At 38.1% G+C, this 27,819-nt stretch overlaps 1 protein-coding gene across 6 annotated transcripts in view; it reads left to right on the top strand.

Annotated features, from left to right (window-relative positions):
- ECPAS (Ecm29 proteasome adaptor and scaffold) overlaps positions 1-27,802 on the top strand; it is a 128,295-nt gene extending 100,493 nt beyond the window's left edge. For 4 of the 6 annotated variants that reach the window (XM_039474887.2, XM_074395166.1, XM_039474884.2 and 1 more), the window contains 19 exons: positions 1,702-1,781; positions 2,738-2,843; positions 3,610-3,657; positions 4,843-4,964; positions 9,540-9,690; positions 11,387-11,452; positions 13,265-13,354; positions 14,403-14,469; positions 15,039-15,130; positions 15,227-15,293; positions 15,858-16,049; positions 16,641-16,849; positions 17,980-18,023; positions 18,116-18,308; positions 19,558-19,696; positions 22,055-22,160; positions 22,356-22,444; positions 24,843-24,914; positions 26,313-27,802. In XM_039474887.2, coding sequence (XP_039330821.1) covers positions 1,702-1,781; positions 2,738-2,843; positions 3,610-3,657; positions 4,843-4,964; positions 9,540-9,690; positions 11,387-11,452; positions 13,265-13,354; positions 14,403-14,469; positions 15,039-15,130; positions 15,227-15,293; positions 15,858-16,049; positions 16,641-16,849; positions 17,980-18,023; positions 18,116-18,308; positions 19,558-19,696; positions 22,055-22,160; positions 22,356-22,444; positions 24,843-24,914; positions 26,313-26,452 — 2,073 coding nt within the window. In that variant the 3' untranslated portion in view covers positions 26,453-27,802. The remainder of the gene's footprint in view (positions 1-1,701; positions 1,782-2,737; positions 2,844-3,609; positions 3,658-4,842; positions 4,965-9,539; positions 9,691-11,386; positions 11,453-13,264; positions 13,355-14,402; positions 14,470-15,038; positions 15,131-15,226; positions 15,294-15,857; positions 16,050-16,640; positions 16,850-17,979; positions 18,024-18,115; positions 18,309-19,557; positions 19,697-22,054; positions 22,161-22,355; positions 22,445-24,842; positions 24,915-26,312) is intronic. The other 2 variants (XM_039474886.2, XM_074395167.1) reach the window with 1 other exon arrangement.
- Positions 27,803-27,819: the final 17 nt, after the last annotated feature.

The raw sequence follows: 27,819 nt of genomic DNA, 5'->3' as shown, positions 1-27,819 counted from the left end.
TTGTTTCAGAATACCATAAGCCCAGTGTGCCCAGAACAGGACTTAAAAAATAACCTTCCTCCTCTGTTTTCGTTGTTCACCTATTTGTGCAAGCGGGAAAACTTGGTGTCATACTTTATTTTGGTCTGTATCTCACCATCACCCCCAACTGAATCTAGTAGCAAATTCTGTTGTTTCTGCTTCCAAAGTATTCCTTGAATCTACTCTCTTCTTTTCTTAATTCTTTCCTGATGAACAGGTCATCATCGTCTTTTCTTTTTTCCTTGTCTTTCTTCATTTAATTATCTACATAGTAGCAAAAAAGATTTTAAAAATGCAAATTAGATTGTGCCATTTTGGGTTAAAATCATTCAGTGGCTTTACAGCTCATTTTAGATAAATTCCATGATCCTTACTGTGTATTACAAATCTCTGCCTATAATGTGGCTCCTTCCTGTCTCTCTTGTCTGGTACTAGGGTGAGTATGTTCCTATTCATGGTGGTACTTGAGGGTTCAGCTTTGAAGGCTCAGTGCGTTCTGCTTGCTCCAGGAGAACATGTTCTACTTCTGGGTCAGCCAAGATCTAACAGGCCATTGGGCTTTGTAGGTCTGAGCTCAGGACACAGGCCTAGGCCCTTGAGATATGAGTGCCATCTCTGTGAGTGAAAGGATTAGGCCGCAGTGTGGGTGAGATCACCCATGGAGAATGCTGAGAGAAGCAGACATAGGAAGACATCAGTTTCTTATTTACCTCTTTGTCTTGGTTTTCTTACATGTAAGTAAGGATAACAAAACCTTTCCTACCTATAAAAGTGGAAAAGCCATAAATTTTGAGAGGGTTAGCATTGGTATAAATCTGAGTCTACCATTATTTTGTCATTATTACCAAGTTGCTAAGTAGAACAGAGGCTAAAAAGTAAAACTCGTATTTCATTCTGAACAATCATGCGCTAGGTACTGGGTAAGGTACTGGGGTTAAAAAGATGAGTGAGACACTGTCCCTCATTAACTGCACTGATGATGAGTGAGATGCTGTCCCTCAGTAACTGCACTGGTGATGAGTGAGACGCTGTCTCTCAATAACTGCACCGATGACGAGTGAGACGCTACCCCTCAATAACTGCACCGATGATGACTGAGATGCTATCCCTTGATAACTGCACTGTCCTGAACAATAATTGCATTCGACCCCCTTGAGGGTATCCATATAGTGGAACACTGCAGTTACTGTACGGTCTTGTGTGATGCACCTTCAGAAAGTGCTACGGGAACAGAGAGGAGGTTACTCAGGCCAGGCTTCTCTGGAAAAGAATGACTAATACGAACCTTGAGGGACAAGTTGGAGTTAGCCAAGCAAGTAGGACCTGGGAAGGGTATTGTAGGTAGAAGTGGTATGTGCCAAGGAAAGAAAGTGAGACAGAATATGATACTTTTGGGGCTGGACAAGTCATGAAAGGCTTTGTGTGCATGCCCAGGTGATTGGACTTCATTCTCATGTACTGAGGAAAATAAGAGCATCAAATGTACATTTTAGAATGATCACCTGACAGCTTTTAGCAACCAAAGTGGGGAGCGATTTGTGGGCTGAGTGGCCTAGAGAGACATGGAGGCTGTAAAATACAGAAACAGGGTCAGTGTGGTTAACCAGTTTGGTTAAGAGTTGAATAATTTGATTATTGATGGATTTTGCATTTTAAATTTTATCCTTTTGCTTTCATTAGGTGGATAAATATTTGAAAGAAATTCTTCAAGATTTGGTTAAGAACCTTACAAGCAATATGTGGCGAGTTCGAGAATCCAGGTACCATTTTTAGGAATATAAGTTTAGTCAAATAAAACTGATTTTTTTTTTTCCTTTCAAAATTTCCAGGTTTTATACTTTGTGCAAAAGGACTAAAAAACTGCTAAAAAGCTGGCCGAGTGTGGTGGCTCACACCTGTAATCCCAGCACTTTGGGAGGCTGAGGTGGGTGGATCACCTGAGATCAGGAGTTCAGGACCAGCCTGGGCAACATGGTGAAACCCCATCTCTACTAAAAATACAAAAATCAGGTGGGCACAGTGGCATGTGCCTGTATTCCCAGCTACTCGGGAGGCTGAGGCAGGAGACTCACTTGAACCCAGGGGCAGAGATTGCAGTGAACCGAGATTGCACCACTGCACTCCCTCCTGGGCAACAGAGTGAGACTCTGACTCAAAACAAAACAAGAAAAAAACAAAACAACAACAACAAAACTATTAAAAAGCATGATTTCTGGTTGGCTACATTCGATAGTTATTTTTCTTTAACTATTTAAGCTTTGGTCAATGATTTTCCTAAATTGTCATAGTTCATATAAGTATGAAATCAAATAAGGTGAAGATTACCCATTAAATTGGTAGACACCAGGATATATTTTTGTATGGTCATGACTTTATAGTGTAGCATTTCTGTATACAGATTACATTCATTCAGTGCCCACTGTATACTTGGCAATGTGCTAGGCCCTGGGGGCACAATGTTGAATAAAACTGATATGTCATCTCAAAGGGATTGTATTATAGTTGTGGGAAACAAACATTTTATAATTGTAAATGCCATGTATATATATATATATATGGCATATTTGAGGGACCCACAGAGAAGTCAAGCTGTTTTGGGGTAAGGGGATGAAAACTTGAATCAGAGGCAGAATCTGTATTCTTTTTTAGTATAAATGTTTCATAGTAAAATATTGACTTTCTTCATCATATATTGAAATCAAATTTTAATTTTCAGCTGTTTAGCTTTGAATGATTTATTGAGAGGAAGACCCTTAGATGACATCATTGATAAACTTCCAGAAATTTGGGAAACGCTTTTTAGAGTACAAGATGATATCAAGGTATTATAGAAATAAATCAGCATTTATATATACAAAAAGTTAAATTGGAATTATTAAAATATTTGTTGTATATGTCAGAATTCCATCTCCAGATAATTTTAAGAGACCAACATTTTCCCCCAAAGTTTCAGTCTTAATGTGTCTGTGAAATTGTAAGGTTGGGTATCCTTAGATCTAAATTAAGTGGATTTAGGGAAAAAAAGGTGGTCTATATACCCGCTATCAATAGAGATCTCATGATTCCATTGAATTAGGGACAAATAACAGTTTTGAACATAGTAATGGTATTTTGATGAGTTCTGTAAATGGGATTAATTATTCCCAAATAATGTGACCAATTCCCCTGGATTTTTCTTGAGCAATCTTAATTTTAGGTATTTTGATATTTTACCATTGAAATTAGGCACTTCAATTTTACCTTTCTTTTTGCTTTATTTATTGGAGACTTTTAAGTGTTTCAGAATTCTCACATAGATCTTTATATATTCACTTTTTTAAATTACATTTAGTTTCTGATCTGTTTAATAGCTAATTTTTTTAAGGTCCAAATAGGTTACAATTAATGTTTAAAAATTAATAGTATGGCATGGTAATGTGTTCCTTGATGGCAAAGAGTCTAATAAGATACTTATTTTTTTAACCTGATATGATATGTAGGATTTTCCACCAGTCTCTATAGGGTCTGAGGCAATTAAACTGCAAATTGTAGAGTAAATGACAGTGAGACTCTCTAATTTGTATTATGTCACACTTTTGTCATTTTTAGGAATCTGTACGAAAAGCAGCAGAACTAGCTCTGAAAACTCTGAGCAAGGTAAAAACTCCTATCTTACATTGGGAATGGAGTGGGACAGGGTTCTGGGTGACCATGACAATAATGATTTATAGGAAATGACATTTAGTTGCAGTATAATTGGCTTCATGGTGTAGTTCACTACTCTTAAAGTGAATGAGAAAGTGAGTGCTATAAACACTGCAGTGCTAGTATGTTGAACAGAGTATGCTTGTGGTCTCTTTAAATGGTGAACTGAAGATAAAACTTTGACTTGACCCTGAAGAGCACATCACTCCATTAGATCAAGCAACACCTGTCTTTTCTCTTGCTTTTGCTATGTTTATATATAAATCTACCTTTCATATCTGTGAGGTTGGAGAGCTTTTTGAAACTGAATTATCTCCCACTTGAACTTGATTTTGTGATATATCAGGAACTTTTTCAATCTAGTTACACAGACCTTGCTATAGGTCACGTTGTTAATAAGTAGTAAAACCAGGTTTTAAGTAGAGGTGTTTTCTTGTATAATATGTGATCTTGACCACTATATTGTGCTGTCACCCAATGTTATTGATGATGGTGGTGATGATGATAACACTTTAAACCTTTATTTAATTTTTTATTTTCATTATTTTTGAGACAGGGTCTCACTCTGTCACCCAGGCTGGAATGTAGTGGTGTGATCACAACACACTGCAGTCTTGACCTCCCAGGTTCAGATGATCCCCCTACCTCAACCTCCTGGAGATCTGGGACCACAGGCATATGCCACCATGCCTGGCTAATTTTTTGTATTTTTTTTGTAGAGACAGAGTCTCTTCATGTTGCCTAGGCTGTTCTCAAACTCCAGGGCTCAAGTGATCGACCTGCCTCGGCCTCCCAAAGTGCTAGGATTACAGGCATGAGCCATTGCACACAGCCCTAAACCTTTTTAAAAGTGTTTTCTTACATTTAGTCTCATTTCATCAACATCTATTTTGTTCTGTATTTCACAAATTGGGGGACCAATGCGTAGAGGGTGAAATGCATTACCGTATTTTCTGTTTAGTTCTTGGCACACCTAGGACTCAATCTCATATCTCAGTCCTCCGTCTCTCTATAGTATAATAGAAAGTAGATTCACTTATTCTTTTCATGGATATATGAAGTGGAAAGTCTTGCCAGATGAATGCTTTATTAGATGAGCAGTCACTTTCACTAACATCCATGCTCTTTGTATGTGAGGTCTGTGTCAAAATGTGTGACCCTGCCAAAGGAGCAGCTGGCCAGAGGACCATCGCTGCCCTTCTGCCTTGCCTTCTGGACAAAGGAATGATGAGTCCCGTGACAGAAGTTCGAGCCCTCAGGTGTGCATCAGTTGATGAAATGGATGTGTTGGATTTGCTCAGTTCCTAGAAATTGTGTTTCTTTCAAGGTTAGATTCTTGAAAATATAGAGAAGGGTTTAGGAGAATGACTTTTGGGTCATTTGCGAAAACTTGAGAGTCAGAATATTTTTGCAGAAACATTCTCATGAGACCTTGTTTTTGCCCAGCATTCTAAGTCAAGCATGTTGTTCTATTGTCATCAGACTCTGCTCCTGACAAACATATCTTCCTGTTACACTGCAGGTGCTCAGGAGCTTGCTTGTTCGTTATAATACTTAGTAGTATTTCACAGATTATTAGATTTAAGATAAGCTGTTTACCACCTGCAAGGATGAAATTTTTTTTTTTTTTGAGACAGAGTTTCACTCTTGTTACCCAGGCTGGAGTGCAATGGCACAATCTCGGCTCACTTCAACCTCCGCCTCCTGGGTTTAAGCAATTTTCCTGCCTAAGCCTCCCGAGTAGCTGGGACTACAAGTGTGTGCCACCATGCCCAGCTAATTTTTTTTGTATTTTTGTTAGAGATGGGGTTTCACCATGTTGACCAGGATGGTCTCGATCTCTTGACCTCGTGATCCACCTGCCTCGGCCTCCCAAAGTGCTGGGATTATAGGCGTGAGCCACCGTGCCCATATTTTTTTAAAAATGTACTTACACTTTTAGATATAATATATGGCTACTTTAAGTTAAAATCAATAGTATAGGATTCTAGTTTGTGAGTTTTATTTGTTTTTAAACTACAGTGCTGTCTAAGAACTTCATCTGTTCCATTTTTATTTCACTCTTAAAAGTAGAACAAATTATTAATAATAGTTCCAGCAGTATTTCATGGCAAGTAGGTAGTTTATAAGAGAAAGTTCTTTTTAGAAGGACTCACCTAACAAATGCAAAAGCATGATGCGATTAAGACCATCACTTTTTGCTCTCCTCATTAAATAATCTGAGTAGTGATCTTTAGATGCCCCTAAATCCACTGAGTGAAAGGCTGATGAGAACGTTTGATTTAGGGCAACCAGACCTGAATCTACCAATCACTCCTCACAGCACAGAAAGACAAAAAGTGCATCATGATGTGATGGAATAGGAGGAATAGGACACATACAGCATTGCCTAGGAAGGATTCTTTTTGTTTGTTGTTAATTGAACGTGAACTCAATTTAGCCTGTACAGACAGGGGAAAGAGGAACTTGTTTTATTTTTTATTATACTTCAAGTTCTGGTGTACATGTGCAGAGTGTGCAGGATTGTTACATAGGTATACGCATGCCATGGTGGTTTGCTGCATCCATCCCCCATCATCTACATTAGGTGTTTCTCCTAGTGTTATCCCTCCCCAATCCCACCACCCCCTGTTATCCCTCCCCTAACCCCTCCACCCCAACAACAGGCCCTGGTGTGTGATGAGAGGAACATGTGAAATGACATGATTGGAATACAGTCAGTGAGGAAAAATAAGAACAAAAGAGGAGAGTGGAGACTGTTAAAAAAAAAAAAGGATTTAAGAAATGCAGTAGATTGCAATGCATGAGTGAACTTGGATCCTGATTCAAACAAACCGTTTTAAGAAGCTGATGAAACAGAAATTTGGATATTTGATATGAAAAAATTATTCATATTTTTAAAGTGTGAAAATGGTATTATGATTATGATGAACAGCCTTTGTATCTTAGAGAGTCATACTGCAGTTTAGTTAAGGGATATGCTTTCAAGTGCAGTCACATGTCACTTAGCGACAAGGATATATTCTGTGAAATGTGTCGTTAGGTGATTTCATGGGTGTGCAAACATTACATGAAGTTGGAAAGATGGTGCAGTCAGATTGCTTCATGCAGGGTTGCCACAGGTCTGCTCACTTCATGTCTCTATGTCACATTTTGGTATTCTCACAGTATTTCATACTTTGCATTATTATTGTATCTGTTGTGGTGATACCTTTGTGATTCTTTTGGAGTTGTATGAACTGCACCCATTTAAATTGGTGAACTTAATTGATCAGTGTTGTGTGTGTTCTCATTGCTCCACTGAACAGCTGTTCCCCATCTGTCTCCCTCTTCTCAAGTGTCTTATTCCCTGAGACACAACAATATTGAAATCAGGCTAATTAACCCCACAATGCCCTCTCACTGTCTAAGTGAAGAGAACAGTTGCCTGTCTCTCACTTTAAATAGAAAACTAGAAATGATTAAGCTTAGTGAGGAAGGAATATTGAAAGTTGAGATAGGCTGAAAGCTAGGCCTCTTGTGGCGAGCGACCAAGTTGTGAATGTAAAGGAAATGTTCTTAAAGGAAGTTTAAAGTGCTATACCAGTCAACACACAAATGATAAGAAAGTAAAACAGCCTTTTGCTAACAGAAAGTTTGAATGTTCTGGATAGAAGATCAGATCAGCCGCAAAGTTCCATTTAGCCAAACCTTTCAGAGCAAGACCTTAACTCTCTTCAATTCTGTGAAGGCTAAGAGAAGTAGAGAAGCTGCAGAAGGAAAGTTGGAAGCTAGCAGAGGTTAGCTCATAAGGTTTAAGGAAGGAAGCTGTCTCAGTAACATAAAGGTGCAAGCAGTTGCTGATACAGAAGCTGTAGCAGGTTATCCAGAAGATCTAACTCAGGTCACTGATAAAGATGTCTACACTCAACAACAGATTTTCAATGGAGATGAAACAGCCTTCTGTTGGCAAAAGATACCATGTAGGATTTTTATAGCTACAGAGAAGTCAGTGCCTGGCTGCAGTGCTTCAAAGGCCAGACTGACTGCTTTGTTAGGGGCTAATGCAGGTGGTGACTTTAAATTGAAGCCAGTGCTTATTTACACATCTGAAAATCCTGAAGCCTTAGAATTCTGCTAAATCTGCTCTGTGCTCTAGAAATGGAACAACAAAGTCTGGATGACAGCCTGTCTGTTACAGCATGATTTACTATTTTAAGCCCTCTGTTGAGGCCTACTGCTCAAACAAACAAAAACAACCAAGATTCCTTTCAAAGTATTACTGCTCATTGACAATATGCCTGGTCACCCAAGAGTTCTGATAGAGAGATACAAGGAAATGAATGCTGTTTTCATGCCTATTAACGTAACACAGTATCCATTCTGAAGCCCATGGATCAAGGAGTAATTTCATGACTGCTATAAATTCAAGTCTTACTATTCAAGAAGTGTATTTTGTAAGGCTAGAGCTGCAATTGATAGTGATTCCTTTGATGGATCTGGGCAAAGCAAATTGTAAACATTCTGGAAAGGGTTCACCATTGTAGGTGCCATTAGAACACTCATCATTCATGAGAGGTCAAAACGTCATCATTAATAGGAGTTCGGCGAAGTTTATTCCAACTTTTATGGATGACTTTGAGGAGCTCAGGATGTCAGTGGAGGAAGTCACTGCATATGTGGTGGAAATAGCAAGAGAATTAGAAGTGGGGCCTGAAGACATGACTGAATTGTTGCAATCTCATGATAAAACCTGAACAGAAGAGGAATTGCTTCTTAGCGATGAGCAAAGAAAAGTGGTTTCTTGAGATGGAAGCTACTCCTGGTGAAGATTCTGTGAACATTGTTAAAATGACCACAAAGGCTTTAGAATATTTCATAAACTTAGTTGATAAAGCAGCAACAGTATTGGAGAGGATTGACTCCAACTTTGAAAGATGTTCTAATGTGGGTAAAATGCTATCAAGCCACATCCTTTGCTACAAAGAAATCTTTTGTGAAAGGAGGAGTTCATTGATGCAGCAAACTTCATTGTTGACTTATTTTAAGAAATTGCTATAGCCACCCCAGCATTCACCAAACACCACCCTGATCAGTCAGTAGCCATCACCATTGAGGTAAGACCCTCCACCAGCAAAAAAACAATGACTTGCTGAAAGCTGAGATGATCAGTAGCATTAAGATATTTTAAAATTAAGTAGTGTACTTTATTTTAGACATAATGCTATTACACTCTTAATAGATTACAATATAGTGTAAACAAAACTTTTGTATACACTGGTAAACCAGAAAATTTATGTGGCTTGCTTTGTTGTGGTGGTTTGGAACAGAACCTGCAGTATCTCTAAGATATTCCCGTATGATCTTATGCGACCACTGTTGGACATGATGGTCTGTTGTTACTGACTGAAATGTGTCATGCGTCACATGACTAATACAGTGGCAGAGAGAATAGTGGCTGTATATGGAGGAGGAGGTATAAATGAAACAAAATTGGTCAAATGTTGCTAATTGTTGAACTGGGTGGAGCATATATGGCATTTAATGCCTACTATAAATTTCTACTGTAAAATTTCACTAGAAATATAAATTTCTACTATAAATAAATACATGGAATTTTATTCCTACTATTAATGAAATAGGCTTTTCCTAGTTCATTATAGTTCTTTCTACCTCTATACATGCTTGAAAGTTTCTTTAATAAAAGTTAAAAAAAATTATGCCAAGACCAGGCTCTGTAAGCATGTGAGAATATGCTTTAATGCGGTAAACTCTACAACATCCCCACGGTTAGATTTGTAGGTCTTCTTACTTTTGTTAAAAGGATTCAGGAGTTGTGTTCCATATGCTTGTAGCATCAACACCCTTGTGAAGATCAGCAAAAGTGCAGGAGCCATGTTGAAACCACATGCACCAAAACTCATTCCAGCTCTGCTAGAGTCCTTAAGTGTATTGGAGCCCCAAGTTCTCAATTATTTGAGCCTCCGGGCGACAGAGCAAGAAAAGGTGAGTTGATAGCACAGGCATGTTGGTAAGTATCATGAGGGAAGAGCCCTGTTGATGTACTGAGGTTCATTTGAATGATACTTTTCACTACTCTATAAGAACTCACCCCCTCCAACCACATGCCGTACTTTACTGTTTCTTGGTGAGAAGTTGTCAGCTCATACACTATTTTGTGAATTGGATGAAAACTGACACTTCCATCTAAAAAATGAATTAACATTTGTTTAACATAGTTTTTTGTACATTTCAATTTTTGTAGGGATTCGATCTATACCTTCACAGCCCTTCCATGGACTCCCCTGCCCTATAAGCAAAGAATATTGCACCTAAATTTTGGCATATCTCAAAGTTGTTCTGCTTTTTAGGTATAATGTAGTCACCTAGTTTCTGATGAGAGTCATTTTTTAAAAACTTCAGATGAAACATATTGTGAAAAATTAATACAGAATGATAGAAAGTAATCCCATAGAAGGTCTTCCCATTACCATAGTATCATTCCCTGAGGAGTACCTGCTATCAAAAGTGCCCTGTGCCTTCTCTAAAATTCCTTTTTAGTCATAGGCTACCAAACCAAACAAACATACAAATTTAAAAATAGTATCAGACTGTGAATGTTGTTTTGTGATTTGCTTTTTACATTTACAGTATATCATGTCTATATATACACTTACTCGTTTTAATGTATGCATAGTGTTTTACAGTGAGATGATTCTGAATTTTTGATGGAGAGGTTTTGCAGCATCTAAGTTTTTAAGTGTTCTTTTTTCTCCATACCTTTGGCACTGTTGAATAATGTATATCTGATAACAAGAATCTTATTTTTCTAATTTGCACTTTCTTTTCCTAACATTGTCCATTGCTTTTTCATATTGTATTATTTGTTTGTATTTCTTCTGTGATTGTGTTTATATTCCATGCCTATTTTTCTATTTGACTGTTTTTTTTTTCAATTTATATTTTTAAATTAGAACTATTAACCCCCCTGTCATATATAACATTTCTTCTCTGTTCAGTTTGATCTTTAACTTGCCTAAACTTCTCTAATAACGTACTCTCTTTACCCCTTGCCTCTAATATTGCTGTTTCTTCTTCGTTCATTATTTTTCCCTCTGTCAACAGTAGACTTGCCCTTCTCTGATGCCCATAGGATGTTTACTAAGAGTTGAGAATTTGGAAACATAAATCCTAGTCTAAACTTTGCAGCCCTAGGCAAGTCACTTGTGTATGCCTTACTTTTCTCCTTTATCATATCTGGATAGTGTGAACCTCTCCTTCAGCACAGTTGGATTAAAATACCTTTGTAGATACGAAGATTGATTACGAAGTTAAATAACTACACATAGAAAATTTTCTACTGTTTTTCAATTTTAAAAACCTTAGAAATTAGTCAATTCCTTTATTTAGGGGATGGAGAACCTCAGGCTCAGGAAGGCTGGATGACTTGCCCAGAGCCATACGATGCTAACGTTTTAACTATTATCTGAATTTCTCACCTGTAGTGAGGTGCTGTTTCTCCTGTAAATTGTTGAGTATAGGTCAAAAGAAATTAGAGTTAGACTTATGTTTGCCTTTGTTACAGCTACAGATTATTTTTTTAAAGTTCTTTAGTCTGGAAGTGAAAGTCTTTTATGGGTGTTTGTGTGGATTATTCCTAATTAACTGAATGTGCCGAGTGACTTGAATTTCTGTTCTTCAGGCTGCGATGGATAGTGCTCGGCTGAGTGCTGCCAAATCCTCTCCGATGATGGAAACAATCAACATGGTGAGTGTCTAAATAATAACGAGAGGGTTTGTTTGCCTGCTTGCAAGTATAATTCTTCAAAGTCTTCAGGCTACATTAAATGAAGTAGAGACTTATGGGATGAGTCAAGCAGCTGTTGTGACTCCAGTTTCTTCTTAGTATAGTTCTCTTTTCTTCTCTGTTACTAAGTGGAATAAATAACTTCCCAAATACCAGAATCGGCTAGTTCAAATTTGTATTACAAGGGGCAACAACATATTAAGAGCTCTCTTTAAATTTACATCTGTAGTCTTTTGATCTGCCGATTTAGAAAGGTTAAGAGTAGTGCCTCTGTGTAATCGTTATCTTTGGGAGGAACTAGGAAGGTTATAAGCTGGAAATATTTAATGAGTAGGTAACATAATGGTAAGTGAAGAGATTGGGCAATGTTGATATGTTTTAATAATAGGAAGGAATTTGCAGTAAATAGCTGCTTGGCACTCTGAGGTTCTGATTGATTTCTTTCTTTTTTTTTTTTTTTTAAGTTAAATACAGTTTATTAAAAAAAAAAACCCCATTCACAGAATGGAATTTGAGTTGCAGAACAGCTCATGTTAACTGCATGGCAGTGATAATGAAGTACAGTGGCGCAGATAAAGGTCCTCACAAGGAGGTTCCTTTCTGCCATCAACTTGGACAGATGGGTTCCGATTTCTTTCTTTCTTTCTTTTTTTTTTTTTTTTTTTGGGGAGACGGAGTCTTGCTCTGGGAGTCTTACTTTGTCTCCAGGCTGGAGTGCAGTGGTGTGATCTTGGCTCACTGCAACCTCTTCCTCCCGGGTTCAAGTGATTTTCCTGCTTCAGTCTCCTAAGTAGCGGGGACTACAGGCTTGCGTTACCACGCCCAGCTAATTTTTGTATTTTTTAGTAGAGATGGGGTTTCACCATGCTGGCCAGATGGTCTTGATCGCTTGACCTTGTGATCTGCCTGCCTTGGCCTTCCAAAGTGCTGGGATTACAGGTGTGAGCCACCACACCTGGCCCTGAGGTTCTGGTTTCTAAAGTTCCTGCAGTCTTGGTAAAGTTACTCTGCTAGGCATTCCCTTCAGTGGTTAGTCAGCTATGATTGTAAACTACTGGAAATTAATTTGCTCAGCAGATCTGTATCTTTAGCAGGACTCTGAAGGTATAGATCCAATCCCTAAAAAAATCGAAATGTACCAAAAACTATGATAAATTAGACAAAAGAAGTAGCTATTTTTTAGTACCCGCTGGAGGACTGTTACCAAAACTTGGTCTAAGAATGTTATATCTTAGTTGGATTATTGGGGGGAAATAAAAATTTAAAGAAATAGGAACAGTTAGTGAATACCATTTAGATATATTCATTAGTAATAGAAAACATGTTATTGCATTTTCAAAAACAAAGGCCAGCAATTTATAGGAAAAATCATCTAAGAAATTTACTTATTACAGGGGTTTGGTAGGGTAGGCCCACTGAAGAGATCAATTTTTAGTTTGGGATTTTTATGCTAAACATGGACTGATAAAGAGGAAGTAGGCCCAGAAAGATTTTTATTCTTGGGTATTCATTGTTTATTTTCTTTTTTAGCAAATTGATGTTTTTAATTTTTATGGTCTGTTTTTAGTGTTGAACCACTGATGAATAATTTTTTCTGTTCGTAGTACAATGGTGGTTTTGATAATGAAATCAGAGCAGAATCAAACAGTGATTTTTCAACTTCATGTCAAATCCAGTGGGCACATGTTTGACAAGGGCAGTTTTTAATTAAAGATGTGGTCCTGACTTAATTATTTGCCAAAGCTTACCTTTATATTTATTCTTTTTCAAAAGTGCCTGCAATATCTTGATGTGTCGGTCCTGGGCGAGCTAGTTCCTAGGTTGTGTGAACTGATCAGAAGTGGTGTAGGTCTTGGAACTAAGGTAGGTATACTTTTCTCAAGAGTATGTGTGTATCTTCATTAGTTTTGGCCGTAAAGATACAAGAACCATCATGTTTGAAATTTATGTTTTACCATAAAAGCTAATATTATTGTACACAAACCGTTTTGTTTTTGTGGTTGCACTGATAACTGAAAACATGTAACTGGTTCAAGAAATAAAACATATAACTGTTCAGTAAGTATTGCGTTAACTTATTTAGTGGAATCATTTCTGTTCTCTGGTTGCCATGCACATGCGTTCTGGGTTGTCATTCATTAGCAGTTCATGGAAATGCACATTCGGTTATTAGGGCCTGGATTGTTTTAGGTGGCAGTTGCATTTTTCACAGAGGTATCAGCATGTTTGAATAGAAAAATGTCTTAGTTTTCAAGATGTTTGAAGGATCAGACGCCACTACCCCTTTAACAACAAATTAATAACTAACATTTTTTCTTATGACAAAATTAACACTTTTGCTGGTATTTTAAAATTTTAGCATTTATAGATCAGGAGAAAGTTAAAAATTTTCTAGAATTTTGCCATGCAGAGATAACTGCTGTTAATATTTTGGAGTGTTTCCTTCCAGTCTTTTCTGCACATGTATCTTCTGCAGTGTTCTCTTCCAATGGCCGTATGATACTCCATTGTATGGATGTAACATAATTTATTTTACTCCATCAAAGAACACCTGACTTATTTTCAGTTTTTGAAAAAATATTAAAGCATATCTGAAGATATTTGGTTAAATTTCTAGAAATAGAAATGTTAGCACAATGATGAACGAGATGATGTATTTTGCTTTTCCAGAAGACAAGCAATTTTCTTTCTTTTTCACAATGTCTGAGATCACCCATCTTTCTCTTGGAGGTTTAGAAAAACATCTCTGCATCCCTAGTTTAAGAGTTTTCCTTTTTCTATATTGAATCCTGGAGGAGGTATTAGGCTTCATGTGTTTTATATCTTTAAGTTTTTGGCACCTAAGCCAATGGTTTGGTGGGTAGAACATTGTGACCATCAGTTATAGACCTTTGCTTTTGTAACCCTATAGGGCGGCTGTGCCAATGTCATTGTGTCATTAACTACTCAGTGTCCTCAGGACCTAACACCTTACTCAGGTGAGTTTGTCAACTGATGTGTGGTGATATTTTTGCATGTCCCTGTCTTGTGTGATAGAGTTTTAAAAAGGGAAAAATAATTATTCAGACGTGCTTGTGATGCTGTGTGCTTTTTCTTCCCTCAGTCCCCTGATCCCCTCATTTCTTTGTCTACATGAGGTGGAGGGTTTATCAGGTTTAGCAACTTTTCACTGTTCATAAACATTTGATTATTTTTTAGTGGTATAAGGAGGCAAAAGTATCCTCTATTCCAGAGGACTTACTTACCATTGATAGCTGATTTTATGTCAGCATTTTTCTCTTCTTAGATAGGCTTCTGCACAGGACTAATGTTCTTTATATACCTGGCTCTCATTTTTGCAACATTTTCCATGATATTCTAGACACAGTTTAATTTTAACTTGCATCAGGTGAAAGGAAGCAAATGGATATATAAATAAAACGTTCAGAGATCTAAACTGTGGAGTAAATCAGATGTTAATTACAGGGTTAGGTTTGTTTGGTTCTGGGAACACAGTGGAACATTTGGTAAACCAAGTATCAGATTTTCTCCTCTTTATTTTTGGTAGGTAAACTTATGAGTGCTTTGCTTAGTGGCCTGACAGATCGGAACAGTGTGATTCAGAAGTCCTGTGCATTTGCCATGGGCCATTTAGTTCGGGTGAGTTGTTTCTTGCTTAGTTAAATAAAACTCTTTGAGTTAATAAACTTAAATAAAACAGTTATAAAGAAATACCTAGGATTGTTTCTTTTTCAGACCTCACGGGATAGCAGCACTGAAAAACTTCTGCAGAAGCTCAGTGGCTGGTATATGGAGAAAGAAGGTACCTTTTTTTTTCTATTTTATGTCATTTTAAGTTTAGATGTTAACAGCCCACTAAAACAGTACAAATTGGGTCTTACACTCCATGATTTTACGTGCTTTGCTAGAAACATTTGTTTCTTTTCTTTTCTTTTCTTTTTTTTTTTCTCCGGAGACAGTGTCTGGCTGTGTCGCCAAGGCTGGAGTGCAGCAGTGCTCTTTCGGCTCACTGCATTCTCAACCTCCTGGGCTCAAGTGATTCTTGTGCCTCAGCCTCCTGAGTGGCTGAGACTACAGGCACGTGCCACCATGCCTGGCTAATCTTTGTATTTTTTTGTAAAGGGTTTCACCATGTTGCCCAGGCTGGCCTCAAACTCCTGAGCTCAAGCTATCTGCCCACCTTGTCCTCTCAAAGTGCTGGGATTACAGCTGTAAGCCACCACACCCAGCCTTCTGGAAACATTTCTAATTGATTTTACCTGTTTGCTTTTTGTTTTGCTGTTACAGGAGTTGAACAATAGCCTGTTTATTTCAGTTACCCTTAAAAACAATAAATATCATAAAGATTTTGGTTTCTCCTTTTCAGAACCTATCTACAAGACCTCTTGTGCTTTGACTATTCATGCTATTGGACGATACAGCCCTGATGTATTAAAGAATCATGCAAAAGAAGTCCTGCCTCTGGCATTTTTAGGCATGCATGAAATTGCTGATGAGGAGAAATCTGAAAAAGAAGAATGTAACTTATGGACTGAAGTGTGGCAGGAAAATGTACCTGGTTAGTAGTGGTGCCTGAGTTAAACCTGCTTCTTAGGAATCACAGCTGTATCACAATAAATGTCAATGCATTTACTTGGATTCCTTATTCATAAACTCCTCTAAAGTTACTTTCACAGGACCTTAACAACATGCATTCCATTTAGTTTTAAATTCATCCAAATTACTGAGTTCTAAAGGTTGGCACTCAGGATTTTTGTCTTTACTCATTTATCACTGCCCACATGAGAGAATATAAACTCTGTGAGCAAGGAGAGCTTTACATTTTTAATTGAGAGTGTGAATTTATGTGGCCTTAGAATATTATTTTTGAGTCATTTTCTAAATGTGTTTTTCACCTTGACACATATTAATGGATGATGCCCATTTGTGTGATAACCTTTTGTGGGCACTGAAGTTCAAAGTTCTACTATTGTGAGAATAAGTCATACCACCAACCCACTTTCTCTCCCTTTGAGAGAGTGATGTATTTTAACAGTAGAGAATCACTGCTTTTAGACTATTGGTCACTGACATTTTTTCAGACTTAGAAAAATCAGTTAATTTTTCTTGTCACTTAAAAGTTGTTTTAATTTTCCTTTTTATAACCCAGGTTCTTTTGGTGGCATTCGATTATACCTGCAGGAGTTGATTACTATTACCCAGAAGGCTTTACAGTCTCAATCCTGGAAAATGAAGGCCCAGGGTGCAGTTGCCATGGCATCAATTGCAAAACAGACTAGCTCTCTAGTACCTCCATATCTGGGAATGATACTTACTGCATTGCTGCAGGGCCTGGCTGGAAGAACATGGGCAGGCAAGGTAAAGGAACCGTTCATGCTCAGTTAAAGGAATTCTGACTTCATCTTTCATTTTCCATAATAAGAATCTGATTATGTGTAACTTCTGATGGATTATTATTATTATTATTATTTTTGAGACGGAGTTTCGCTCTTGTTACCCAGGCTGGAGTGCAATGGCGCGATCTCGGCTCGCCGCAACCTCCGCCTCCTGGGTTCAGGCAATTCTCCTGCCTCAGCCTCCTGAGTAGCTGGGATTACAGGCACGTGCCACCATGCCCAGCTAATTTTTTGTATTTTTAGTAGAGACGGGGTTTCACCATGTTGACCAGGATGGTCTCGATCTCTTGACCTCGTGATCCACCTGCCTCGGCCTCCCAAAGTGCTGGGATTACAGGCTTGAGCCACCGCGCCTGGCTTGGATTATTTTTATGAACCAGATTTCCTAGGCAGTGGGAAGCTTTGGGTAAACCTTGCCTGACTAACCGTGGTATTTCCTCTCAAACTGTAACCTACATGGCCTTGTATAATGGACAGTAATGCTGGAGATAGAGGCATTTTTCATATTCAGCCTTCCAAGTTATATTTTAAACCAACTTGTCCTCATTTTGTACCTGTTGACCTCATGAACAGATCAGGATTGGGCATATGTGAAATAGAGTAGCAAGGTGGGCTGCTTCTAAACCTGGGGCTGAAGATGCCCATCTCTGGGACCTATGAATTATTAACAGTTATTTTTTTACACAAGGGCTATAGTAGGATTCTTACAGTGAAGACTCAGTGGGAAACATGAGATGTGGCAGCATAATAATCTTTATGTTGTAAAGGTCAATAGTGGCTTATGCAGCACTGAAGTAGTACTGGACGGCGAGTTAGACATCATTCTCGTTCTCTGGTTGACACTGTTATCTGTGAGACCTTGGTCAAATCAGCTCTTTAGGCTTCTATGAAATGGAAATGAAGATAATTATCCTGCATCCATGGTTTCGAGTAAAACTTAGTGAATGTGCTTAAAATTATGCATTAAGGATATGGTGACTTGTTAATTTTTGTTGTCATAGTTATAAGAATTCCTAAGGTAATTGTAATCATAGTGTAGAGAGTATAAACGACATGTTTGGGCCTAATTGTATTCATCTTTCAACCCCATAGGAAGAGCTATTGAAAGCCATTGCCTGTGTGGTGACAGCTTGCAGGTAAATGTCCTTTCAGTGAAGATCCCATTTCTTAAACTGAACCTGAAAGCTGCAGCGTTTATTAACTTCTCATGCTTTTGTGGATCCTGTAGTGCAGAGCTGGAGAAGTCTGTGCCCAATCAACCTAGCACAAATGAAATTCTTCAGGCTGTTCTGAAGGAATGTAGCAAAGAGAATCTCAAATACAAGATTGTAGCAATCAGCTGTGCAGCTGATGTCTTGAAGGCCACCAAAGAAGACAGATTCCAGGAGTTTTCTGACATTGTCATACCTCTCATCAAGAAGGTAATAGCGCCTGTATCCTCAGTTCTGGTTTATACTTTAAAAAGAAAAAGTTAAAAAAGTGTTTTCCCCTATGACCTAATTATTAGGATTAGTTTAGCTGCAAGTAGTAGAGAAATTCCAAAATATGGCCTTCAACAAGATAGACGTTTGTTTCTCACACAGCATTGGGAGCATCACAAAGCATTCAGGTATTCTGGCTCTTTACAGCTCCCAGCTCTGCCATATCTAGGGTGTGATCATCGACCTTATGGTCCACAGTCTGTTTGTGTTCCAGGCAGGAATGCAGAGGAGGTGAAGCAAGGATGAAGGATCACAGTGGACATGCCAGTTCTCTCTTGAGGAGAGTTCCTGGGCACCGCTAGACAGCACTTTCACTTACATTCATCCCGTTGGTCAGTACTTAGCCACACCTGGCAGCAGACTGAGTCTTCATTCTGCCTGTCCATTTGCCTTCCATGGGATAAGGGGAAGGGTGGATTTGGTAGTGAATAAACAGTTTCTGTCATAATCAGCTTTTCCTTGCAAGCATGTACAGAAGTCACCCCCATCCTAAAGACAAGAAGTTCAGTGTGCCATGTGAATTGCCTCTGCCAGATAGTGGAGGATTTGGGTCAAAAAATAACTCAGGTTTCATGTGGAAATGGAATACTCATTTTTAAAATTTGGGCACTGGTCCCCCTGAAAAAGGAGTGTAGTTTACCTATTTATTTGGAAACATGAAATATTTTAAGTAACATTCTTATTTCTTATTGCTGCTATTTGCAGTTGTTTTCTTTCAGTAATAAGGCTATTTAAATAATTTCCATTACAAACATAGTAATAGGATATGGTTTTGGGAGACTTGTGTTTTAAGTTGGTTACGTCACCAGTGAGCTGGACCAGTTGTTTCTCTTAGCCTCTGTTTCCCTATCTATTAAGAAAAGAGTTTGGATTTAGATCATTACTGAGTTTCTTCCATCTTTAATATCTGATTCTAACATAAGTCTTCTTATATTATGCTCAAAAGACTACATATGCAGTATTTTTTAGCTTTTGTTTACAGATTCCTATAAAGTATTTCCTAAATGTATTAGAGATACAGTATTCCGGTTATAAATTCTTATTGTAAATAGGGAAGCTTATGGTAGAGAATTTACCGTTTAACTCTTGGTTAACGTCTCCTGCTCTGGTACCCTGATAGCTTTAATAGTATACCTGTAACTTTGAAGAAGAAAATATTAAATTTTCTCTTTTCTTTGATATATCCTAGAACTCACTTGAAAGCAGTGGAGTCCGGACAACCAAAAATGAAGATGAGAATGAGAAGGAAAAGGAGCTCCAGCTGGAATATCTGCTGGGTGCCTTTGAAAGCCTGGGAAAAGCCTGGCCCCGAAACGCAGAGACCCAACGTAAGCACCAGAAACCACATTTGAAGAAGTGCTGTAACCAGAGGTTACTTAATGAGAGCAAAGATTTTCTGTATGACAAGTTACAGTTGTTGTTTCTTATCGAGCCTGATTGATTAGTAATGAGAATTATCCAGTGGAAATTTTATGTCTACATGAGCGTATCATCTCACTGATCATTGTACTATTGCAGCTAGGGCTGCTGTAAGAAAGTGTCACAGACTGGGTGGCTTAGCAGAAATTTATTCTCTCACAGTTCTGGTGGATAGAAGTCTGATATCAAGGTGGCAGCAGGGTTAGTTTCTTTGAGACCTCTCTACTTGGCTTGGGAATGGCTGTCTTCTACCTGTGTCTTCACATGGTCTTGGTGTCTCTGTCCTAATCACCTCTTCCTATAAGGACACCAGGCACACTGGATTAGGGCCCACTCATATGACCTCTTTAAGGGCCCTGTCTTCTGTTTAATAATAATACAGTCACATTCTGAGGTACTGGGGGATAGGATTTCAACACAGAATTTTGGGGGCACAGTTCCACCTATAATAACCATGATACATTTTATGCAGCTAGTTTGATAGAAGAGTTCTGCTCGTCTTCTTAATGATCGTAGTTCTATTCTGAGGAATCCACAAAGTTAATTAATGGGGTTTCTTTGTCCTAAAATGAATGGCCTTGTTACCAGGTGTTCAGTAAGCAAGCAAAATCCCTGTTTCAGTGAAAAACTCATTACTATTTGGACGATTTTTAGAACTGGACATGTATTTCCCAAAGATTAAACAGTAAACCTTTATTATTGGATGAGATGGCAGATAGTTTGGAGTCCTCTGACAGGGACTTAACCTTGGGATGATGCTACCCTCTACACTTGATCTTAGCCAAAAGGCCAAGAAGGGATGATGCTACCTGTTAAGTTTGCTGTGTGTTGGGTCCTACGGTGCATCCCACTGAAGATCTTAGTATTTGTTTGAGATAGGGTCTTGCTCTGTTGCCCAGGCTGGACTGCAGTCCTTGCCGCCTTTACCTCCTGGGCTCAAGTGATCTCCCCGCCTCAGCCTCCCAAATATTTTGAGTCTACAGGTGTGTGCCACAACGCCCACCTAAATTTTTTTTTTTTTTTAAAGAAGTGAAGTCTTGTTGTGTTGCCCGGGTTAGTCGCAAACTCCTGGGCTCAAGTGATCCTCCCACTTTTTGGCCTCCCTCCCAAAGTGCTGGGATTATAGGTATGAGCCTCCATGCCCACCGACAATACTATTGAATGTTATAAAAGGTATTGTTGATTATTTGTGATTGGCTATGTCTAGAGTCAGAGTTAAGGTTCTCTTTAAGCCCTGCCATCCTTTGTGTGAACTTACATATTTGCTATGTTTACAGGAAGGGTTTCTCAGAAGATACAAATTTGTAAGTGGTCTTATTTCTTAATATTATGTTATAGACTGCAGTGGAAGTCCACAAATATGACACCATAGAGACTATTAACTCTTCTTTGATAGGTAGAGAAAATTAAAGTAGGGAATTATATGAGAAACATGATACAAACATAAAGCAGTTTATTTTAATATAAGACATAGAAATGTGCATTTATTGAGAACCAAGGCATTTTCTTTAAGAACTAATTGTTGCCCATTGGCTTCTCATATATATTTACAATTTCTGGGCTTTGTTTCTTAAAAACAGAGGAAGTTCAAGCTCTTAAGAGGCAATCCTAGTGCAGAATTCTAGATTTTTTATTTCCTCCCCCCATCTTTACATTTGTTTGACCCCTACTAAATCCTACAGTAATTAAAAATAACTTCTTTGTTGAGTTTTCTGCTGATTCATCAGTTGGCATAATATTAATTATATAATTATAATAACAGTTGCAGTTGGCATAACAGGTTTATGATAAAGCACTGTTGACTCTTGGTAAACCTACAAATTGCAGAAGCTTGTGAGCATCTAGAGAGGAGCGCCTGGCCTCCAGAGTTCTCCTTTCTTTGGCTGTCATTCCGGGAGTTTTCAGGGGCAAAGGGAGTATGACTAAAATGCTTTCTCGGTTCCCTGGAGGATCGTACGCCTTGAAAGTGAATATTTGTGAACAATTATATTGCACCTTTGTGGGGGCAGTTTCTGATCAAGGAAATTTGTTTGGGGATTGAGTGCAAAGTCATGCTGAAGTTTTGGGGGAAGTTTCAGTGGCTTTAATTAAAAGTATTTACTGTGTTATTTCTCTTTCTCCTGCTTTTCTCTTTCTTATCCTCCCTGTCTTCCCTCTTTCTCTGTCCCTCTACCTTTCTCCTGCTCTCTCTGTCTGTCCCTCATGTATTCTATCTCGCTCTTTTATGCTCTCCTGTGCTCTGTCCCACTTCGTTTTTTTTCCCCCAGGTTGTTATCGTCAGGAGCTGTGCAAATTGATGTGTGAACGGCTAAAACTCAGCACGTGGAAAGTGCAGCTAGGAGTGCTGCAATCAATGAATGCCTTTTTTCAGGGGTAAATTGCTTCATTGTTCAGTTCTGAATTTTGTTCCCCCCCTGCAGCATTTTATATATAATTGATGGAATTTTAATACATTTAAAAACTAGTAGCTAAAGTGACAATGATACATACAAATAGAAATTGTGACAGGAAAGTTTTAGACTGTTTCTTAATAATTAGCATTTATACCTTGCTTTCTGATTTGTATAGGTTAATGCTTTTGGAAGAAGAACATGCAGATCCTGAGGCTTTGGCTGAAATTCTGCTTGAAACTTGTAAATCAATCACATACTCTTTAGGTGAGTGTAGTAAACTAAACTGATGAGGGAGTCCTAATTTTAAAGCTAAAGAGCTGAGCTTCAAGTATTTCTTATCTTCTCCTAGGACCTAAATTTCTGAAACAACTACTGGACTCTGCTACTTAATATACTCCATGTGTACCCCTTAATTGGAACATTTAAATCTGGAACTATAACAGGATTTTAGCATCCAGTTTAGAAAAACCTTCATCAAGTATTTTTACAAAATTGTTATTTGAAAGTAAATTCAAACTTACAGAACAATTGCAACAACAGTACATATAATACTCTGCAGTATGTATACACTTTACCCTGTATCATCTGTTAACATTTTGTGCCATTTGCTTTGTCATTTGGACTTCTATATACATGTTTTTCTCCTGAACCATTTGAAAGTATTTTCTTACATCAGGCCCCTTGTTCCTCAGTTATTTAGTGTGCCACAGTACAATGTTCAACTGTAGATAGTAAACATGGATGCAGTTTTTTAAAGCAAATGTTTATTGTTCATATTCTGGTTTGTTCACTTGATTTGATAATGTTCTTTTATTTTTATTTTTTTTTGAGACAGAGTCTCGCTGTGTCACTCAGGCTGGAGTACAGTGGTGTGATCTCGGCTTACTGCAACCTCTACCTCACAGGTTCCAGGAGTCCTCCTGCCTCGGTCTCCCAAGTAGCTGGGATTACAAGTGTCCACTACCACAGCCTGCTAATTTTTGTATTTTTTTAGAGATAGGGTTTTACCATGTTGGTCAGGCTGGTCTCGAACTCCTGAACTCAAGTGATCCAACCGCCTTGGCCTCCCAAAATGCTGGGGATATAGGCATGAGCCACCACACCCAACCAGTAATGTTCTTTATAGGATTTTTTTTTTCCTCCCCTCCATTAGGAAATCCAGCCCAGGATGATGATTATGATGATGATGATGATAATGATGATGATGATTGAGATACGGTCTTGCTCTGTCACCCAGGCCAGAGTGCAGTGGCGCCATCTTGGTTCACTGCAACCTGTGTCTCCCAGGTTTAAGCGATTCTGCCTCAGCTTCCCAATTTTTGTATTTTTAGTAGAGACAGGGTTTTACCATGTTGGCCAGGCTGGTCTCGAACTCATGACCTCAAGTGATCTGCCGGTCTTGGCCTCCAGTTCAGGATTATTTATTCAATTTTGTTGTCGCATCTTTTTAGTCTCCTTCAATCTGGAACACTTCCTCAGCCTTTCTTTGTCTTATGACATTGACAATTTTGAAAAATGAAGTCCCCTGGACTTCCCTTTAAAAAAAAAAAAGTTTCTCATTTAGTGTTTGCCTGATGTTTTCTCATGATTAGATCCAGATTATGAATTCCCAGTTGGGATAATTACATAAGTGATGTGTCCTTCTCACAATAAGAGGCACGCAGTGTCCATCTGTCATCATTTATGATGTTAATTTTGATTACCTGGTCAAGGTATTATCAGTTTTCTCTACTGGATAATTACTGTATTTTCCTTTTGTGACTAATAAGTAGGCTGTGGGAACAGACCTTAAGATCATTCAAATAATCTGTTTCTCTTCTTTAAAATTTCTTCTCTAGATTTAGCATATTTATCTGTTACTGGCATTGATTCATGGATTCCTTCCCCCTTCAGATGGTTTATATATAATTTATTTTTCTAAATCTAATTTGTTACTCAAATTGGCCCACATTTGGCCAGTGGAAGCCCTTTCAAGCTGACTCCTGTGTCCTTTTACAGATCACCATCATTCCTTGTAGCACTTCTGTACTTTGTAGCATAACAAGATGATACAGGTTCATCTCATGTCTACCCTGCTTTGGGCTTGGTTGTGCGTTGATTTTTTTGGTAGACAGTTTCACTGTGAACCAGATGCCGTGTCAAAGAGTGGATGCCAAGGAAGCATGTTTCAGTTGCCATTGCTGCCAGTAACATGCTTTTACAGATAAAGAACTGGCAGCCAACAGACTTACCTTTGCTGGGTTCCAGGTGTCCCTGATCAGCCTAAATACTGGGTCATATAATGTTCTTTGGTAAAATGAGGAGGATCATGCAGACCTAAGGATTGTTCTTATGTGTGATGTGAAGATGATTTTGTATTTGAGATACTGTTTTTTGATCTCCCATTTCTAAAATGGATCTTTTAAATATTGCCATTTGTTGCGGTGATTGGTATACTTGGCTGGCAGGATTTTGTTTTCCCAAAGTAAAGACTGTGGACATTAGCACATTTCAAGTATTTGTTGATAATTGGCAAAGGGAAGCTTCCTTTAAAAAAAAAAAAATAAATATACCTTTTCCTAGAGTTGTAATTTCTGGCTATCTTTCTTTCAGTAGCACAAATTTAATCTTGGAGGTTGTGTTTTTCAGGCATGCCATCTGAACTGTTGATTTTTCTTTTTAGAAAATAAGACCTACTCATCTGTGAGAACAGAAGCTTTATCTGTGATAGAACTGCTACTTAAAAAACTTGAAGGTAAGTTCTTGATAGTTCTGATTGGAGGACCACAAAGCCATGGGGCATATGTTTTAGAGTTTGTTTGTTTCATTTTTGCTTATACTCTAAGCATATCCTCTGAAATGCAAATCAGTATGTATGCACATGCAAGAAGAATGGACAAAGCGAAAACTGTTAAATTTTACTAAATATTTAAGTTTAGTACTCTTTAAATTTATATATTTTTAATATGCTATTAAGCTATAGTTGTCTTAAAAACGTTTTTGTTTTCATCATGAATCATAATTTAATCTTGGTTAATTACAGGAAGTGGTTGGCAGTGGCATGTGTACATGCAAATAAGCAGAACGACACACTGAAAAGTGGAGTTGGAAAAACACTTTAACAGTTACCTACCTGAGTCATCAACTCTGATAGTAGCAATTTTCTTAATCTTCTCCCCCAACCCCTTTTTCTTCTGATTGTCTATCAGGGGGTTGAGGCGGGGTGGGGGGAAACTGTTAGCATTTTCTCCAGTGGTGTATCTGTTACCGATTTTAAAAGGAGGACCCTTTTCTTGTCTCTGTCTCTCAAATTGTTTTAACTTCATGGATTAAGAATGTGGAAGATGGACTCATTTTTCCTGTAACCTTGTTTGTTTGCTCTTTTCTACTTTTATGTCTTGTCTTAGCAATTTAAACACATTTCTTAGAGCTCCATTAAACAGAACTTTTAGACTCAGTAACACTAAACATCTCGCAATCCCTTTTCTCCTTGTTGAGGTAAAAGAGCTAGGCACTTAGTCATATTACCAAATTCTGAGTTTGGCAGATAGGTACTAATATAGTCCAGATGAGGAAAAGGAGGCTGAAGGCAAGCTAAACTTGCTTGAAGCCACATTGCTAGAAAGTGGCAGAACCTTGTAAACAAGATTTACGATTTGATAGACTTTCTTATTTTCTAAAAATTTCAGTGTGTATATATTCTTGGGTGCTTTCCTTAAAGAAAAGGGAGACACTCATCTACTTAATCTGACCTTGCAATTATGAAATTTCTTATAAGTTTCTTTTTTTTTTTTTTTAAACTGACCATATCTTATGAAGTGGCCTTGCAATGGTGTTGTTGAAATGACTTTTTTGCTACTGTGTGCCTTGCCTTGATAATTCCTTCTTCCCGCAATGCTTCAGTGTAGTTGTTTCTTTTTCTTCCACTGATACCACCGGAAGGAGAGGAAACTCCCTGATGTGCCTCTATTCTGTTGTCACGAATTAGGTTTTGAGATACCTGTTGAACCTAAAATGATTATGTACGCATCTGTTACCAAGAGGTTGCTTTGTATTTATTTGGGGGATAGGATATTTTTAATTTTTTTTCTTGCTTGTTGTATAAGGATTCTTTGGGGTTTTTTCTTTTTGTTTGTTTGTTTTTTTCATGCAGAATCTAAACAGTGGGAATGTTTGACATCTGAATGCAGAGTGCTCCTAATTGAGTCTTTAGCTACTATGGAGCCAGACAGCAGACCTGAACTACGGGAGAAAGCTGCGTTACTGAAGAAAACACTTGAAAATCTGGAATAAATTAGAAGGGGAAGAAACAAACAAGTGCCATGTTCGTTGGGGGTTGAAATGGTGGTATTCTTTGAAAAACCAAGTCGGGAAGAGTAAAGATTAATCTGTAGCATGCATCATTCCTTGGCTGAAATAAAAAGAAAAAGCCTTAAATTTTGTTCCTTATTAGCTTTATTTTACTTTATGTTTTTAAAGTATCTGGGCTGAGGGAGATTAATGGAACCTTGGATGTTTGAGGGGTGGTTGTAAAGGAGACTGGCAGAAATAGTTATTAAAAGAGTTCAAGCTGTTATTAAAGGAGTTAATAGACAAAGTTGCAGAGCAAGCTGGATAAAAATCTTAGAACTGCATTCAAATTAGTTATTTCAGGGAGGGCCCTGTAAGTAACTTATTTTAACCTCCCTCTTACACACCTGAAAAAAAAGGAAGCTGTGTCCTCTCAGAGGCTTTCTGAGGCCTGTGCCAAAGTCAGAACCCTGGTGTTTAATGTCTCTGGCCCTGGATACTTTATTTTACAGCCATCTGCCAAATCAGTGCTAACCCTGGCCTAACCAAGAAACTTCCAAGATGAGGTACCTTTAGGGTGGCACACAATAGTCCTTGTACCAGAACTAAAGTGACCCTTACCATTGAGTTCCTGAAAGTCAGAAGCCAAACATTGTCTTGTCATGCTGGTTGATTGGAGAAAATGATTGTATAGCATGTTTACAAATGGAGAGGACAGATTTGGTCTCCACAGGATAATTCCAATCATCTTCCTTTTACAGGCAGATAAAGTAGATTAGGACAAGATTACACTTTCTGTCTGTGTCTGTGGTTGCATATTTTGCAAAAACAAAAACAAAATCACAGACTGCCTTGGTTTAGACCATTTATAATCTCAGAACTGTAATGACAACTTAAAATTTCTGTTCACTTTTACGCTACCAGTATGACTTTATAGGGGAGAAGGAAAGCCTTTTAATTAGCCACCTGAAAATTACTCTTTTAAAAAATGCCTTTTCTCAAAATAATGAGATAAAATGATACCACTCCAAGTAAATCATTGCCGTTAGGGGTTTTCCTCCTTCCTTCTGTTGCCCATGCCCCTGCCTACAAGTGTAGGGTAAGAGAAAAAAGTAAAACCTAAGTGCTTATGGTAAACTGAGAACTCTGTAGCTTACCTTGGATTCCATAGCAGAAGATTGGTTACATTCAATATTGATCCTTATTGACATTAACACCAGGAATCTCCATGTTTATTACTTTTCGTGGAAGCTCCATGTTTATTATTTTTGGTGGTCTCCATTGACCGATGTATTTCAAACTTTTTTGACTGCAAGTCATAATAAAAATAACTTTTTACATCATGACCCAGAACATGTGTGTTTGTGTGT

The sequence above is a fragment of the Saimiri boliviensis genome, chromosome 2 (assembly GCF_048565385.1).
Source record: "Saimiri boliviensis isolate mSaiBol1 chromosome 2, mSaiBol1.pri, whole genome shotgun sequence".
NCBI lineage: Eukaryota > Metazoa > Chordata > Mammalia > Primates > Cebidae > Saimiri > Saimiri boliviensis.
This window is presented reverse-complemented; position numbering and strand designations above follow the sequence as displayed.